Below are 19,277 nucleotides of genomic sequence, written 5' to 3' on the forward strand. Positions count from 1 at the left end.
ATTAATTGCTTTTAAAAAATGAACAGATTTTAGGGAATTCCCTGGTGGTCCAGTGGTTAGGGATCTGCGTTTTCACTGCTGAGGGCCTGGGTTCAATCCCTGGTTGGGGAACTAAACTAAGATCCCACAAGCCATGCGGCAGGGTCAAAACCAAAACAAAACAACAAAAACAACAACAAAAACTCCAAAAAACAGACTTGATTTTTCAGAGCAGCTTCAGGTTTACAGAAAAACCGAGCAACAAATAAAGGGAATTCCCATATACTCTCTTCGTGTCAGTTTCCACTGCTATTACCACTTAGCATTAGTGTGGTACATTTGTTAAACTGATGAATGAATATTGATACATTATTAACTCATGTCATAGTCTACATTAGGGTTCACTCTTTGTGTTGTAAATTCTATAGATTTCAACATATGTATAATTTCATGTACCCACGGTTACAGTATCATACAGAATAGTTTCACTGCTCTAAAAATCCTGTGTTCCACCTATTCATTCCTCTTTCTTCCTACCCCCGAATCCCAGGCAACCACTGGTCTTTTTACTATCTCTTTATGGTTTTGTCTTTTCTGAATGTCATATACTTGGAATCATAAAGTATGTAGCCTCTCCAGACTGTGTTATTTCACTTAGCAATATGCATTTAAGGTTCCTCCAGGACTTTTTATGGCTTGAAAACTTTTTAATCGTTGAATAATATTCCATTGTCTGAATGTACCACAGTTTGTTTATCCATTCACCTACTGGAGGACATCTTGGTTGCTTCCAAGTTTTGGCAATTACGAATAAAGCTGCCATAAATATTCACGTGCAGGATTTGTGTAGATATAAGTTTTCTACTCATTTGGGTAAATACCAAGGAGTGTGATTGCTGGACTGTATGTTAAGAGTATGTTAAACTTAGTAAGAAACCACCGAACGGTCTTCCAAAATGGTTGTATCATTTTGCATTCCCATCAGCAATACATGAGAGTTCTACACCCTTGCTTACTTTTGGTGTTGTCAGTGTTCTGGATTTTTGCCTAATAGGTGTATAGTGATGTCTCATTGTTTTAGTTTGCATTTCCCTAATGATATATGATGTTGAGTGTCTTTTCATATGCTATATACCATCTATATATTTTCTTTGGTGATACGTCTGCTCAGATCTTTTGTTCATTTTTTAACTGGGTTGTTTCTTTACTTCTTATTGAACTTTAAGAGTTCTCTGTACATTCTGGATACAAGTCCTTTTCCAGATGTGTTTTGCAAATCTTTTCTTTCAGTCTGTGGCTTATCTTTGCATTCTCTCAGCAGTGTCTTTTGCAGACTAAATTTTCAATTTAGTGAAGCCCCACTTAACCATTTTCTCTTTCATCTAAGAGTAAATTACTTTTACTCACTGAGGCTCAGGCCATCTGGCTGTACCATCTATTACTAGTCCTCACTGCAGTTTTGTAACAAATTCATGGTCACTACTCCTTGTTCACTGCAAACACCAGCACCTCACTCGGAGTCTTCTTTCTATCTCCATGTTCTGCTGTCACTCTTGATTTCAATTTCAGTGACAACCCATCTAATATCTGGACCCCTCAGTTCCTTGGCCTCATCTTCAGAGATAACCCTTACTCTATTACTAAAACCTCCCATCTTTCCAGCTCAAGTATTCTCAATATATCTGTTCTGTGGCTTCCCTGAGACTTTCAACCCATCAACAAGTCTTCTTTCTTCTTCTTTTTTTTTTTTTTTGCGGAACGCAAGCCTCTCACTGTTGTGGCTTCTCCCGTTGCGGAGCACAGGCTCCGGACACGCAGGCCCAGTGGCCATGGCTCACGGGCCCAGCTGCTCCGCGGCACGTGGGATCCTCCTGGACCGGGTCACGAACCCGCGTCCCCTGCATCGGTAGGCGGACTCTCAACCACTGCACCACCAGGGAAGCCCCCTTTCTTCTTTTTAAAAACCCTTCTGTCTTTACTTCTTTCCCTATCTAGCTTAGCACATATAGGTCTTCATTTCTTCCACCCTAGAGGTAATTTGCTGAGCTCTCTTGTCTCACTATCTTTTCATAGCACCCGCCTGGAAAGGCACTATCCTGTCAAAAACTGCCTGCCTGGTTTTTTTTTCTATATCTGTACCTATACAGCTGAGTACTGGGGGAGACAGGGGATCACATAATCAAGTAGCCTGCACTGCTATGAAATTATGGTGAACACCCTCAATGGGGCCTTTATCCTTGCCTGGAAATCTTCCTAATTACAATAGTCAACAAGCTCTCCTATCCTCCAAAAGACTATTTTCAGTCTTCTCCATGATTCTCAACTGTGTCCTCCTTTTTCACTCTCAGCATATGCCTCTGCCTTCAACTCAACTCCCTGTCACCAAATGTGAAAAAGGACTTGCATCTTCACCTGCACTATCCCCTGTTATGATGGAAGATGAGCTCCTTCTTCTCCTATCTTAAACAGCCAGTTCCTACCTCTCCTGTTCTAATAACTTCCTCCTTTTTCAGGTATTATGTACCACTGATTGTTGTCTTTTCTTTCTCTCTCTCTCTCTCATATCATATCTCTGTCCCCTCTCCGCTTGCTCACAGTTGTTGTAGTCTCTTCCATTTTAAAGAAAAAGCCCTTTTAGATTAAAGGAGAATAATCTGATAATTTCCACAGATGTAGAAAAAAATAAAAACAGTTATTAAAATGCAAGACTCATGATAAAAACTCTTAGCAAAAATCAAACTTAAAGGTGAAACATCAACATTCTCATTACAGTCAGCAACTATTCAACACTGTACTAAAGATTCTAATCAGTGCAATGAGACAAAGAAAAGAAAAGTGGTATAAGAACTGAAAAGAAAAAAGATTACACTTATTTGTAGAAAATATCGTATCTACACAGAAAGTCCAAGGAGAACGAATGGTTTAATAAGATGGTTGGATACAAGATCAATATACAAAAATCAAGTAGTAACCAGTTTGAAAATGTAATAAAAAAAGATCCCATTCACATGTAACAAAAAGTATAAGATGCCTAGAAATGAATCTAATAAAAAAAATATACAATTCTTGTGCTCAAAATTATAAAACATTACTGAAAGACATAAAAGAAGACCTGAATAGATTAAAAGATATACCTGGGTTCATGGATAGAAAAAGTCAATGACGATTCTCCTTAATCTTTAAACTCAATATATTTCCAGGACTTCCCTGGTGGTGCAGTGGTTAAGAATCTGCCTGCCAATGCAGGGGACATGCTTTCGAGCCCTGGTCCGGGAAGATCCCACATGCCACAGAGCAACTAAGCCTGTGTGCCACAACTACTGAGCCTGTGCTCTAGAGCCCACGAGTCACAATTACTGAGCCCACGTGCTATAAGTACTGAAGCACGCATGCCTAGAACCTGTGCTACGCAACAAGAGAAGCCATTGCAATGAGAAGCCTGTGCACCGCAACTAAGAGTAGCCCCTGCTCGGCACAACTAGAGAAAGCCTGTGCACAGCAACGAAGACCCAACACAGCCAAAAATAAATGAATAAATAATAACTTAAAAAAAAACATCCAAACAACTCAATATATTTCCAATCAAAATCCCAACTAGGATTTTCAGATAACTTGACTAGCAAAGAAGTTTCATTCATATGAAGAATAAAAGGGAAAGACGCATAAGACAATTCTGAAGAGGGCCAAGATAGGAAATTTTTCCTATATTCTAATAGATAGGATATTATTATGAAGCTTTTGTAATTAAAAGAGTGTGGTTTTAGCGTAGAACTAGACAGACTAATGGAACATAACAGAGAACTCAGAAACAGACCTTCACACGTATGGAAATTTGATCACAAATCTTATAACATCATTCAAATGCAAAAGCCCTATTAATTAAATGTAAAAGACACATTTTAAAAGGCTTCAGTATAAGAAAGTGATGGAAACTCTCTTTATGACCTTGAGGCAGAGATAGATTTCTTAAACAAAACATAAAAGCATAAACTATTAAAAAAACCCAACATGTTATTATGCTAAAATTTTAAACTTTAATAGAAACACTATAAACAAATTAATAGAAGATAACTGAAACATGTATAATCAACAAATGATTAGTATCCAGAATACATAAAGAACTCCCAGTAATCAACTGGAAAAGGAAAAACGATCTTATACAAAAACGGGCGAAAAGGTAATTCAGAGGGGTAAAAGATAAACAAAAATAAATGGTGACTACTCCCATGAAAATATGCTTAATCTCATTAATTTAAGAAATGAAATAAAATCTCAATAAGACATTATCTCACACTCATCAAATTGGCAAGGAAGGACTGACAAGGATGTGAAGAAACAGGAACTTGAAAACACTGCTGATGGAGTATAGGTTGATAAAACCACTTAAGAGAGCCATTCGACAATATCTGGTAATGGTGAAAAAAGTACAACTCTATTTGTAGGTATATAGAGAAACTTAACACACAAGTAAATACATAAAGACCATTCACTGTAACAGTTTATATTAGCAAAAATAGAAACAACCTAATTGTCAACTCAATCAGAAAGTAATAGATCATAGTATATTCATAATACAGAATAATATATAGCACTTAAAATAAATGAACTAGAGTAACATGTATCAACATGGATAAATCTCAGAAACACAATGTTGAATTAAAAACAGCAAGTTGTGGGACTTCCCTGGCAGTCTAGTGGTAAAGACTTCGAGCTTCCACTGCAGGGGGTGCCGGTTCAATCCCTTGTTGGGGAACTAAGATCCCGCATGCCGTGTGGCGGAAAAAAAAAAATTAATAAAAAAAAACCCAAAACAGTAAGTTGTGAGATTATATTCAGAAGGATACTTTATTTAAAAGAACTGGATGGTAGGTGCACAAGTGTTTGTTATGCTATTTTCTATTGTTTTCTGTATGTTTGAAATATTTCGTATCTCAAAAAAAAATTTAAGAAAAGAAAAATAGTTCCTTGTCAACCTCCAGTTCTGTATACCTGGCTCTCCCCTGACTTTACCAAATTCCTGATATGAGTTTTCTCTGCTATTCTATTTTCCCTCTTCTAACTTACTCCTCTGACACTACAATCTTGATTCTGAGGCAACCACTAAACACAAATGCTGTCCCCAAGGTCACCAATGATGTCTATGTTCTAAGTCCTACAGATACATTTCTGTCCTATCTTGATATCTCAGTGACTTCTTACACTGCTACCAATTACCCCAACCCTTCTAAGTGTGGTTCTCCTCTTGCCTCGCAGCCTGTTTCTACTCAGTCTCTTTTACCGATACCTCTTCCTCTATGATCTCTTAACAATTTGTCTTCCTTAGGGTTTGTCCTAGCACTTCCCTTCTCACTCTTCACTTACTCTAAGTGACTCATCTAATCTTTCTTGTTTATCTAATTTTGTTTTACCTATATTATAAAGACTCTCAAATCTTTATCACCAGGCTGGCCCTGCCTTCCAGATTAGTAAGCCAACTGTCACCTATACTACACTACTTGCTAACCCCAGTTCAGTGAATGCAAATAAACTCATTTTTCTCCTCTGACTCTAGTGCTAGGTTTTTTGATCAATTTCTCATTAAAAACAACAAAAATGCTGAATTAAAAAAAGAAGCCTAGGAGTAACGAAGAACTGATAGTACAGCAGGCTAAAACTGACAAAATGGATATCTATACAGATAGTTAAGTATAAAAGTACCTTTTGGCTGGCAGTACATTTCTCAATCTTGATAAATCTAAACTTTTTATTTTGACAGTCTCATGGGACAGAGGGAAAACAAACCAAAGCCAAGGGTATACACAAGGTAGGGAAGGAATCTAACAGAAAACTTTTCACCTAATAAAATGGGACCTCAAAAGGATATATCCTAAGGAAAAAAAAAAAACAAAAAAGGATATATCCTCAGGTTGCAAAAAATGCAAAGTTAACTAGTCCTCATAGGTTTTGTAGCTCGGGTTTGCATTACCTGAGTAGTCCAGGGAATATCAACCCTTCAATCTGGAATGAGGTGATCCCAGACAAACTGCACCCCCAGGGCTTGGCAGAAACAAGCACATTTTCTCTGAAAGAAATTACTTTCATCCTAGGATTCAAATTCCTATAAGTAATTCTGCTAAGTATGACACAAAACATAGTCAAAGAGAACCATGTACACAGAAAATGTTGTACCATGTGTAAGAACCAGCAGAGCAAAGTATCAGACCCACAAAGACTTAAAATACTGCGATTATCAGACAGAGATCGTGAAGTAATTGTTTCTTATATTCAAAGAAATAAAAGATAAGTTGAAAATACATGCAGAGAAAATGAAGTTATAAAAAAATTACCTAGCAAATTTGCCAAAGAAACAAGCAGAACTTCTAGAAAAGAAAAATTTAAAACTCAATGGACACATTCAAAAGCTGATCAAATACAGGTGAAGAGAGAATCGTTTAAATAGAAAACAGGTCAGAAGAAATAATCCAGAAGAAAGCCTGAAAAGATAAAAAGAAAATGCAGACAAGAAAGTAAGATGATAAAGTGAGAATCTAATCATATGACAGAGAACTGAATCTGAGTTCAGAAAGATAGGAAAAAATGTGATGGAGCAGTATTTGAGGAGACATAGCTGAGATTTTCCAGAAATGATGTAAGATATCAACAGATTCTGGAAGTTTAACAAATATTAAACAGGATAAATAAAAAGAAATCCATATTCGACACACCATAATGGAAGAAAGAAAGAATATAAAGTATCCATCCTCCCTCAGGGAAGCCTCTCTCAACATCTAACAAAACAACAAAGAAAATGTATGTCCTCATTTCTCCCTTCAGTTGCATTCCTGAAAAGTTAACAAGTCCGGGAGAACAAAAGGAATCTTTCCAAATCAATCTCTTCATACTATACCTCCATCACTGTTCCCCTCCTCGGTAATAATGTCCAGTAGTCTCTCAAAAGCATTTTCAAAAGCAACAATTTTCTGGATTGCTCCATTGCTTCTTGTTAGTGCCTGTAGTAGTAAGACGCCCTTATGGAAAAGAAAGATAATGTTTAGTGGAATACAACTTTTACAAGATGTTTAAAAATTACTTTAAAAACCACTGAGTTTTAGAAGTGGCAGGAATTTCACAAGTCCAACTCTTTCACTTTATAGATAGGGCAAACAAGGACAGAGAAGGTGAGCAATTTACCTCCCTAAGCTATATAAATCTTGAAAGACAGATCCTTGACTGGAACCCATGTCTACCAATTCCTAATTCAGTTCTCTTTTCACCGTACAATATAAATATACAACAATTCTTGCGTATTCATCAATTCATCAATCATTCATTACCTGGCTTTCACTGTGGTCTAAGAGAGTTGAACATGATTATATTTGTCTCAGTAATGCCTCGGTACATGCTTCACAATAGTAACAATAAAAAATTGTGAAATCAATAATATAAATCAATAAACATCACCACATTTTAGCAGGGAATGTTCAGATATTCTTGTAATTATCTGGCCCAGAAATTCCCAAAACTTGATTCTAAGTTGATAGAAAAAAAGAAGAATGAGAATTCATGCCTCATGAACACCATGTCTAGTATGAGACAATTCTCAGTAGTCTTTGCTTCTGATTTTTAGTTTTCTCAGCTCCTGTTGAGCTAGATTTAGGTTATATATTTTGCAACTTCTTTATTATTCAAGAAATAGTCACTGTTAACCATTTCTGCTTATTTCACTATCAAACAACAAGTATTTTATGAGCCCACAGGAGCCCAACAATACCATAATGGTCAAAGAGACAGAAAATATTTAATTTTCTTAGAGGAAGAGGAAGAGCAACTAAGTAGTTCAAAAGTTCCAAAGAGTCAAATAAGCCGTTGGCTGTCAGTACTGGGCAAATAAGTATTTATATAAGACAAAAAATACCCACAGCCTTACTGGGCTTTTCCTACTCATTTCCCTTACTGTCCAGTCTCAACATTAGATGAGAGAGAAAGCAAAAGTGGTTATTTTTACATGTCAAATTCTCCTACTTAATGTTAACTTGAGTTTAACTGCTAACAAAGGGAGGAATAAATACAGTGGAAAGAACACTAAGGTTATGAGTTCGATACAGTGGGTTTTTTAAAGGTCTACTTACTAGCTGTGCAACTTGAAGCAAATTACATAAACTCTGTATGTAATTTATGTAATGTAAGTCTTAGTATACCCATGTGTAAAACAAGGATGGTATCTTTGTCATAGGGTTTTTATGAGGACTAAAGGAGATAAAATAACTCCTACAGAACCTAAGTTCTCAATACATATCAGTTTCTTTTCCCTGACTATTAAGAGACATATTCCTCTAATCAAACACATCCACTAAAATGTTACTAGAAATGAAAGTATACTCATTGGTCATTGAAAGTAAGTGGGCGAGGGAAGAGATATGGGAACATATGTATATGTATAACTGATTCACTTTGTTATAAAGCAGAAACTAACACACCATTGTAAAGCAATTATACCCCAATAAAGATGTTAAAAAAAAAAAAAAAAGAAAGTGGGCATCAATTCCTTACTTTAAAAACTGGTAATTAAAGGGATTTAGCTATTTATCTTCCCTTTCATCTATGAATTATAATTCAGGGTAATAAAATATACTGGTTGATGAAGTAAAGTTCTTCTTTGAGGAAGATTACAGCCGAATAAATGTGAATGAATGACAGAATTATAGAAATCATCATTTTGAAACTCTTAACAAAATAAATGAATCAGGCAATGATCATTAATGAATGATCAGATGTAATGGATGAAGGGATCCATGGAGGGATCTGGCTGTCACCACCTGAATCAAACCCACCGATCACTACAAGTGAGACAGCCAGATATTACATTTCCTGATGTGCTGCAAAATTAAGTACACTGCATCATCTAGGAAATATCAAAGCAAAGAGGTGAACCAGAACTTAATCAAGCCCTTTAGAAAGTTAACAGATATTAACAATCAAATGTAATGAGAGAGCCTTGTCTGGAAACTGATTTGAAGAAACCAACTGTAAAAGACATTTATGAGACAACTGGGAAACTTGAGTGTAGAAATAGTTATCTTATTTAATGAGAGCTCAGACAAAGTTGTTATCTCATTAAATGTGATGGCATTGTAGTTATATAAGGAAATACACACACACACACACACACACACACACACACACAACATGTATACTGAAGTATGTAATAGTGAAATTATACAGATTGTTTGATTCCTTTTAAATACTCTAGTCAAAAATAAAGGAGAGTGGTGAGGGGAGGGATGTATGAAGTAAGTATAATAAAATCTTGAAAATTAATGGGTTTAGGGGACGGGTTTGTCTGTATTCTCTCTACTTTCATGTGTGTTTATATTTCTCATAATAAAAAACTAAAAATTAAAGAATGGAATTACAGTCTATCATTTAGAAGTGAGCTGGTAGTTACTTCCTAGAGTTTTCTCAAACTTTCTTGCTAATTTTTAAGCCCTAAGTAACATAAATAAATATGATAGTTCACTGTATCTATGATAAATGACCAACTAATTCTCTAAATCCAGATCAAATTCAATGTTTCAAATATAAAAAAAACTGAGGCTAAAAATCTTTACCAACAGGCTCCCAGAGAGGTTAGTCAATATTAATAACTGTCATTGAATGCAATGAGAAATATTAAAAAGAAGGAAATGAAAAGAGAATTTTAAAAGAAGGATAAAGAAAGAAAAAGATACAAAGGATGCGGGCGGGGGGGGCGGAAGCAGTGTATTATTCTGGGCAGTAACAGAGTGCCACTAGCAACCGCCACAGGTGCCAGTTAGTTTCCTCTGGTTGCTGGAGTCAACTGGGGTGTATTACACTGTGTTTTACTGCATAATGTTCGATAGTAAGTCTCCACAAAGAATTTAAATGAATCTGTGAAGCCAAAGGAAAGATGGCTGTAAAACTCCAAAATCTAAACATCACAGCAAAAATATAACTTAATCTCTAATCATAAAAGTAATGAAAGCCAACATAGAGAATCATTTTATCTGTCTCAAATAAAAATTGAGGAAAAAAGGTTAGGAAAAGAAAAAAAAGAGTAGAGAGTTAAAGGAAAGAGAAGAGCAGAACACCAAATTCAGGTTTAAGATACATACTAATATTTTAGTCAAGAAAAGACACTCAAAATTCCTAATAGATAGGTACACAATTGCTAAAAGAATATTAAAGAATAAAAACTGTCCTTCTCATGAGTTATACTATATCATTTCACCACTTATATTACTGCATTGACGTATGTACTACAAAATTTTAAATGCAAAGCTAAAAAAAAAAACTGTCTAAGTGGATTAGAAGTCAAGAGCATTTCAGTTTTGTCTCTGCTTTGTCAGGAAACAGTTGTGAGACTAAAAGCAATCCAAATGGTATTTATTAGCACTTAAGATGAGAAAGGTACAGGGCTACGTACCACAAACACAAAGATGAATAAGACATCACTAACACAAAGATGAATAAGGCATCACCAACAAAGAACAAGTCACTTGGTTTCTGTGAGTCTTGGGCTTCTCAGTGTAAATATGGAGACTGAATTAGCTTGATAAGATCCCCTAGCTCTAAATTTTAATTTTAAAGATTTTTCCAGGGGCTTCCTTGGTGGCGCAGTGGTCGAGAGTCCGCTTGCCGATGCAGGGGACACAGGTTCGTGCCCCGGTCCGGGAAGATCCCACATGCCGTGGAGCGGCTGGGCCCGTGAGCCGTGGCCGCTGAGCCTGTGCGTCCAGAGCCTGTGCTCCGCAATGGGAGAGGCCACAACAGGGAGAGGCCCGTGTACGGCAAAAAAAAAAAAAAGATTTTTCCAATTGCTATCTAAAGTATTATGGTTTTGATCAAGTTGTAGATAACAACAGAAAAGAACGTTCAAGCAACAAAACAATATTCATCAATAGAAAATACTCAAATGTATATGCAAATATTAAATCAGAATGAAAAATTAACTCCAAAGCAAATCACGCTCTATAGTTAAATAGAGATTACAAGGAAAATCCTTTGAAATATGTATTCAATCAACTAAGGGTGATGGTTCCAAATGTTACACTTTGTTAAGTTTATGCAGTTCAATGTCTAGGGGTGTTTCCTCTGCTCTTTCTGGAGGTAGAATTTGGTGTCAGTACAACCTTTCAGAAAAGGATGGAAGAAATCCTAAACTTGTGGAAGGCATAAATTTGAATAGCAAAGTCATTTGTCTAAGCCAAAATACTGAATAGGTTGGAAACAAAGAAAAAATGTGGCCTTGTATATAACTTCAAAAGGTCCAAACCATTACCCCAACGTTCCAAATCTAACTTCTATGACTCTGAATAAGGGTCAACAAAGATTTCATTTGCAAAAAGAGAAAAAAAGCTGCATATTCTTAGACTTTTCTTCAAACTTGACTTACATCATTACGTATAACTTCCCTGGAATCCGCTAATAAGTCCATCAACCTTGAAACACCTAGAAACATATAACCATGTGAAAAACACTGGCAGATCAAAAACACAAAGAGTGATTCAAATTATAAACAATTTATTAACACATCATTTCAGTCCCCCCCCGTAGGAATGATCCTCAATTTTACTTTGTTTGTTTGTTTTTGTTTTTTATGATCCTCACTTTTAAATCAAAATAATATAAGGAAGATGAGTCACTTACCCATAGGACTGACTAAAATAATTTGCTGCACTTGAGGCCCTAGTTGTTTTAAAAGAGAAGTAAGAAGTTTCACACCAGGCCAGCGGACGTGGAAATCAAACTCCTACAATATAGGAATTTAAAATATTTAACATTTGTAATTCACATTTTCAAGCAAAACTTTTCAACTAGTAGAATGGTACCAAAAACTATAAACAAACAAAAAAAGAGTTTGTCAAACTTTAAAAAATTAACTTAAGAAATAAAAAGCAATAAAAAGAAAAGAGTTAATATAAATTGATCAAACTGATTAAACTGTTGTTGACTAGATATAACAGTACTTTGTAAAAATGGAAATAAGAAGCAGACAGTATTCTAAGAGACTACATAGTTCTTAAAACACACATGTGAATCTCTTGTAATGATACAACAAATTTCACTATCTTGAAAAGGTATATAGGGGCTTCCCTGGTGGTGCAGTGGTTAAGAATCCACCTGCCAATGTAGGGGACACAGGTTCAAGCCCTAGTCCAGGAAGATCCCACATGCCACGGAACAACTAAGCCCGTGCGCCACAAGTACTGAGCCTGCGCTCCAGAGTCCATGAGCCACAACTACGGAAGCCTGCGTGCCTAGAGCCCGTGCTCTGCAACAAGAAGCCTGTGCACTGCAACAAAGAGTAGCCCCCGCTCACCACAACTAGGTTTCCGCGTGCAGCAACGAAGACCCAACACACCAAAAATAAATAAATAAATAAATTTATTTTTTAAAAAAAGGTATCTATATATGTTGCTTCCTCAATAACACCCAAAAGGGCAACAAAACAAGCTTATTAAGATGACAAAAATAGCAAGGTTCTTTACTTACCTCTAATAAAGATAACAGAAGAGTGACATTTTCTTGCTGCTTAATGAAAATTTCTGTAAACTGGCTTCCCAAATCCTCACTCTGTCTTGTGGAGTTTTCTTCTGTAATAGTCAAAGATAAAGTATTTGAATATGATGCTTTGTTATTTTAAAGTATCCTTTTTGTTGAAAAAGCTAAGCAGAAATGATAATTTTCTTCGAATAGTGTGCCTGGAAGTGGTACCACAATTATGCTAGAAAGACATATCCTTAAAATAAGTTTCAAGGTCATTTAAATAAATTTTTATTCTTTAATTGTTTAAATATGATATTCAAAGAAAATATATTTAGATTTTCACATTTTCTCAAGGTTATTTTTCGGTTAAACTTCTAACTCGAGTACAAGGGAATTTATTGGGGTGATGGAAATATTCTATCTCAAATGTGATAGTGGTTATACTACTGTATACATCTGCCCAACACACAGGACTATACAACCTCAAAGAATAAATTTTAATGTATGTAAATTATACCTCAAAAGCTCCTCCCCCACAAACATTACTGAACATATAGTCCTTGCTGACTCTGTTACTATGTTAAATAATTTAATTTTAAAATTAAACCAATCATCTACGGATTTTTCAGTATCTTTTTCAAGCAAATCAACATATATATCTTATAGCTATTCGGCAATAAAACCAGAATTTGCATTTAAGTTTTCACTTATTCTTTAAAAGATTTTATATTTGTCCTTAACACTTAAAAGTCTTTAAGCTGGGGCCTCCCTGGTGGTGCAGTGGTTGAGAGTCCTCCTGCCGATGCAGGGGACACGGGTTCGTGCCCCGGTCCGGGCGGATCCCACATGCCGCGTAGCGGCTAGGCCCATGAGCCACGGCCGCTGAGCCTGCGCATCCGGAGCCTGTGCTCCGCAATGGGAGAGGCCCCAACAGTGAGAGGCCCGCGAACGGCAAAAAAAAAAAAAAAAAAAAAAAAAAAAAAAAAAAGTCTTTAAGCTATTTGTTGTTTCAATGTACTTTGTCAAAAAAATGTAAAGGATCACTAAAAACTGAAGCAACAACTGCCAAAGCAAATTATCATTTAAAATCTGCCTACTCTAATAAATGCAATTGAGAGATGGCAAATACACTACTCCCCATCCCCTTACCCATTCCAGACATAGCTAAGCCTTTTCCACATATCGCTCCAGGCAGTGACTATAAACCAAAGGAGTTGGCAGTTAAGATCAAACATATTTATTATCTCTCAAATGGTTCTTTTTTAAATGTGAGATTTTAATATTAATATACTTTAGAAATGGAAAAAACCCAGCAGATGACAAGAATAGCAAGACAATCTGACAGTGACAGTGATAATCTCATCTAATTATTTGTAGAGAAAAGAGAAAAAAGAAGAGACCAAAAGTAGAAAAGAAATATTTTAATATTCTGGGTTATTAATAAAACCTAATTTCTCACATATTGATTAATATGCTAGGTTTATCCTTCGGAAACCCTAAGAAATATTTCTTTTATCATCTCTTGCATCAGTAAAAGAATTCAGTTTCTGAAACTTAAAACTACATTACTTAAACAAAAAATACTTTACTTTTAAAAGGACTAGTCTGGCTGTGCTAAGATGTCAGGGAAAGAGGGAAATAATAAGGAGAGCGATTAGGAGGCAATAATCAAGGTAAGTGGTGAAAGTGACTTAGACACTGGTTACAATTCTTATGAAAATAGAAGGAACAAGATTTGTTGGCATATTCCTTACAGGGGTATGAGAAGGGGGGAAAAAAAAGGAAAGGTGGTTCTAAGGTTTCAGCCTAAAGAAGTGGAAGGATGGCCCTGCCACTTACTGAGATTGGAAACACTGGAAGAAGCAAGTTGAGAGTATAGATAGAATCATATGTTTAGTTTTGGATGTGTTAAGTTTGAGACATAAAAATTTGAGTGGAGATATCAATCAAGTAAGCAGTTGGATAAACACAAGCACAGCTGTCAGTGGATAAGTTTGGGTTGGACATATACATTAGAATGATAAACATAAAAATGATATTTAAAGTCACAAGATTGGATGATACAGGGCATCTACAAAAAACATAGCTAACATCAAACTTAATGGTAAAAGATTGAATGCTTTCCACTTAAGATGAGGAAAGAGGCAAGAATATCTACTTTCACCAATTCTAATCAACATTGTACTGGAGATCTTAGTGCCATAGGGTAGGAAAAAGAATAAAAGGCATACAGACTGGAACGGAAGAAGTAAAACTGTATTTACAGATGACATGTTTGTCTATGTAGAAAATCCTATGGAATCTACATATAACTTACTAGAGAGTGAATTTTGCAAAGTTAAGTGGAATAAAAGGTCAATATACAAAATTAATTGCATTTCTATATACTGGTGATGAAATATTAGAAATTCAAATTTAAAAAACAGCACCAATTAAAACAGCATCAAAAAGCATTAAAGACTTAGGGATAAATCTGATAAAAGATGTATAAGACCTATTTACTTTGAAAACTCCAAAATGGTGCTGAGAGAAATTCAAGAAGACTTAAATAATATATATACTGTGTTCTTGTATTAGAAGGCACAGTATTGTTAAAATGTCACTTTGCCCCAAATCAATCTGTAGATTTAACAGAATCCCAATCAAAATCTCAGTAAGTTTTTTCTGTAGAAATTGACAAATTGATTCTAAAATTGATATGGGAGCGTAAAGGACCAAAAAGAGCCAAAATAATTTTGAAAAAGAACAAAGTTGGAGGACTTACACTACATAATTTCAAGATATAAAGGTGGGGTAACCAACACATGTCACGTAGGCAAAACGACAGACATAGAGACCAACAGAATAGGAAGTCTAGAAATAGACCCATTGGCTCACAGACCTAATCATGAGAGTTAAAACTATGAAACTTTTAAAAGAAAACACAGAAGAAAATCTTAGTGATTTTAGGTTTGGCAAAGGTTTCGTAAGTAGGAAACAAAAGGTCCAAATTATATAAGAAAAAAATCGATAAACTGGAGTTAATCAAACTTAAAAATTTTGCTCTTCAAAAGACAATGTTAGGAAAATAAAAAGGCAAGTCACAGACTGGGAGAAAGTATTTGTGAAATATACATCACAAGGACTTATATCTAGAATATATACAGAACTCTTACAACTCAAGTATAAGAAGACAATCCAGTAAAAAATGAACAAAAGATTTGAATGAACACTTCACCAAAGAATGAAAAGGTATATGGATGGCAAATAATCACATCAAAAATTGTTCAACATAGGGCTTCCCTGGTGGCGCAGTGGTTGGGAGTCCGCCTGCCGATGCAGGGGACACGGGTTCGTGCCCCAGTCCGGGAAGATCTCACATGCAACAGAGAGGCTGGGCCCGTGAGCCATGGCCGCTGAGCCTGCGCGGCAGAGCCTGTGCTCCGCAACGGGAGAGGCCACAACAGTGAGAGGCCCGCGTACCGCAAAAAAAAAAAAAAGTTCAATATAATCATTCATTATGAAAATACAAATTAAAACTACCGTGAGATACTATTTCACACCTACTAGAACACCTAAAATTTAAAAAGACAGACCACATCAAGTATTGGAGAGGATGTGGAGGAACTAGAATTCTCATACACCACCAGTGGGAATGTAAAATGGTACAACTACTTTGAAAAACAGTTTGGCAGTTTCTTATAAAGTTAAATATACACCTACTATCACTTAGCCATTCTATTCCTAGGTATTTACTCAAGAGAAATGAAAATACATGTCCACAAAAAGACTTGTACATAGTACGAAGCTTCAAATGTAACAGCTAAAAACTTGGAAACAAGCCAAATGCCCACTAACGGGAATGGATTAACAAATTGTTATATACTCACACAACAAAATATCAATACTACTCAGCAATAAAAAGGACTAACCTATTGATATACACCATGAATGAAACTCAGAATAATTATGCTGGGTGAAAGAAGCCAGACCAAGAAAACCAGAAAGAGAGTCTATACTGTATGATCTCATTTACATAAAATTCTAGAAAAATGCAAAGTAATCTACAGTAATCACAGCTCTATGATTGATGGGGCTAGAAGGAGGAGGAATGGATTACAAACAAGCACAAGGAAACTTGGATATGTTCATTACTTTGGTGGTGGTGGTGATGGTTTCATGGGTTTATACATGTCAAAACTCATGAAATTGTACATCTGCACATTTATTATATTTCAATTATAATTCAATGAAGCTGTGTGTGGGGAAAAGAAATCCAATTGGAGATATCAAGTAAGTATTTGAATATACAATTATGGACATCAGTGGAGAGGTCTGGGTTGGACACATATATTTGAGAGGCAAGCATACAGACTATATTTGAAGTCACAAGCCTAGATGAGGTCACCAAAGGAAAGAATAGAGAAGGAAAGAAACCCGTGCCCTGGAATGTTCCAATGTTAAGAGGCTGGGGAGACGAAAGAAAACAGCAAAGGAGACAAAGAAAAAGTAGCGCCATGAGACAGAAAGAAAATCAGGGGACAGTGGAGACTGAGAAATGAGTGAAAAAGTGTTTCAAAGAGAAAGGAGCAATTAACTGTCAAGTACTATCTCTGAACTTAACATGAAAGAGAAATGAGAAATTGCTAAAAGACAAATTGCTAACACAGGCAAAAGTAATTTGTTTATGAACAGAATGGCTAGGGTATGGAGTAGTCAAATACTTTCTTGAGAGGCAATACAGTAAAAAGGAAGAAGCTCACAAAGGTTTTTGAGTCAGACCAATTAAGCCGATATTCATCCATTTAGTCACATTACTTTGGGCAAATAGCCCAGATATATCAAGCTTCAGTTTCCTTAATTGTAAAATGGGAACAATTTTCTTTTACACAGGGTTTTCTTTGAGGATTCAAAATAAGTATTGATAAATCATGTAGCACAGTACTTGGTGAATAATAAGTGCTCAACTAACAACAGCAACATCATCATCTCTAAAGCAGGATTTCTCAACCTCGGCACTATTGACGATGACATTGTTGTGAGAGACTCCCTATGCATTTTAGGATGTTTAGCAGCATCCCTGGCCTTTACCCACAAGATACCAGTTGCACTCCCTTACGTATCCTCAAGTTGTGACAACCAAAAATATTTCCAGACGTTAACAAATGTCCTTTAGGTGGCAGGAGGTGCCAAACTGCCCTTAAGAACCACAGTCCTAAGATTTATTATATGCTATACATCTACATGTATTATCAAGTTTTGTTTCTTTTGGCTGTGCCACACGGCTTGTGGGATCTTAGTTCCCCGACCAGGGATCAAACCTGGGCCCTCGGCAGTGAAAGTGCAGAGTCCTAACCACTGGACCACCAGGGAATTCCCTCAAGTTTTAAAATTATACAGAACATAAATCTTCTTTTGATGATTCAAAAAAATTTTGAGATTCTTGTAAGGTTACTATTAATGAGTATTATCACCAAGATGCAAAAGATGTTTAAAGAAACGTATATCCTATGATATTCCCAGAAACATGCTTGTCTGTAAGCAAATCCTGTTATTGACATTTTACCTTATATCTCTTTCTCATAAAAGTTGCATGTAATCTCTCAAAATAAGTAGTTACTTGAGTTTATGGTTGTTTGGATGCCAAATAAAAATAAATTTCCTGGATTTTTAACATTAGTAAACTATTAATTTTTGCCCTTCAAGTTTAATTTTTTAGATTAATGGAGGCTTCAGAAGAATTGTTTAGGGAAGCAGTCATTATTTCCACTGAAATATTTCCATTATTTCAGGAAAAACAGATAGAGGGGGGCATGAAGGGATGAAAAAAAGTACACTTGAAAGCTATCTACATGTTACTGCCCAATTATTATGTCAAGGGTATTAAGTTAAGGTGGCAAAGGCTTGATGCTACAAAGGTCTAATATTAATCAGAAGGAAGTCTAATACTCAAACATAACTAGCGTGGACTCAAGGGACGATATCTATCATTGATCTGCTTAAAAGATTTCCTGTTGTTCCATTGGGAGCAGACAAAAGCCTGTGCCCTAATTATTCAAACACCTCTGAACGTAAAATTTTGCATGGTACACTGTGGTTTTCAATGCTCAAAGTTGAATTTACCATGGAGTTGGAAAAAAAACTCAGACTGGTTAAGTAGCAAGAGTGCACACCCTTCCCATTTTATTTGCAAGGTGACATGATGATGGAAAGGGAGATGACAAATTGGAAAAGATATGGAAATTTGGGAGCTAATAAAATCTCCTGAAAATCTCCCTCTTTGGAATCAGCTATGAATAAGAGCCCTGATTCCCATGGTATGGTAAATGCCCTGTATCCAATAAAATTTCACAAGATTCGCTGGGCTAATGAGCCTACCTTGTTTTTACCTACCCTGGAACCCTAACAAATCATGGCTCTGTGGCGGATGGTACCAAGAACAAATACCTAGCCAAATTCTAATGAAATTCTATAGATAAAAAAGCAGATAAAGAAAACTACAAAAAGTGGCCCACATATGTGAAAATAGCTCTCCAAATACATGAGAAATCTATGTTGAAAAGGCAAGTAACTTAACTGTCTCCACCTTAGAACTGTTTCCCTCTAGAAACTACTATCACAGCAATGCAATGACCTAATTTTGATGCTTTGTAGGGCTATTTTGCATTTGCATATTTTCATATTTATTGCATGAAACAACACTTGGGTATATAATTAATAAAATGCTTTTGAAATATAATTTATTTTACAATGGTTTTTATTTGAGTGGTGTGAATGCAGTAGAGAATATAAACTCAACTACAGGGGGCAAGACAGTAATGTATGTAAATGAA

General features: G+C 35.9%; 1 protein-coding gene and 1 non-coding gene across 4 annotated transcripts in view; both read right to left on the reverse strand.

Annotated features, from left to right (window-relative positions):
* Window positions 1-19,277, reverse strand: part of USO1 (USO1 vesicle transport factor) — a 92,461-nt gene that overhangs the window by 32,715 nt on the left and 40,469 nt on the right. For all 3 annotated transcript variants that reach the window (XM_004280193.2, XM_033406509.2, XM_049709363.1), the window contains 4 exons: window positions 12,472-12,572; window positions 11,626-11,728; window positions 11,372-11,427; window positions 6,866-6,986 (listed from right to left, as the gene is read on the reverse strand). In XM_004280193.2, coding sequence (XP_004280241.1) covers window positions 6,866-6,986; window positions 11,372-11,427; window positions 11,626-11,728; window positions 12,472-12,572 — 381 coding nt within the window. The remainder of the gene's footprint in view (window positions 1-6,865; window positions 6,987-11,371; window positions 11,428-11,625; window positions 11,729-12,471; window positions 12,573-19,277) is intronic.
* Window positions 17,745-17,817, reverse strand: TRNAE-UUC (transfer RNA glutamic acid (anticodon UUC)). The gene has a single exon. It is a non-coding gene; the product is annotated as a tRNA-Glu (tRNA).

Source organism: Orcinus orca, chromosome 4, assembly GCF_937001465.1.
Source record: "Orcinus orca chromosome 4, mOrcOrc1.1, whole genome shotgun sequence".
Classification (NCBI taxonomy): Eukaryota; Metazoa; Chordata; class Mammalia; order Artiodactyla; family Delphinidae; genus Orcinus; species Orcinus orca.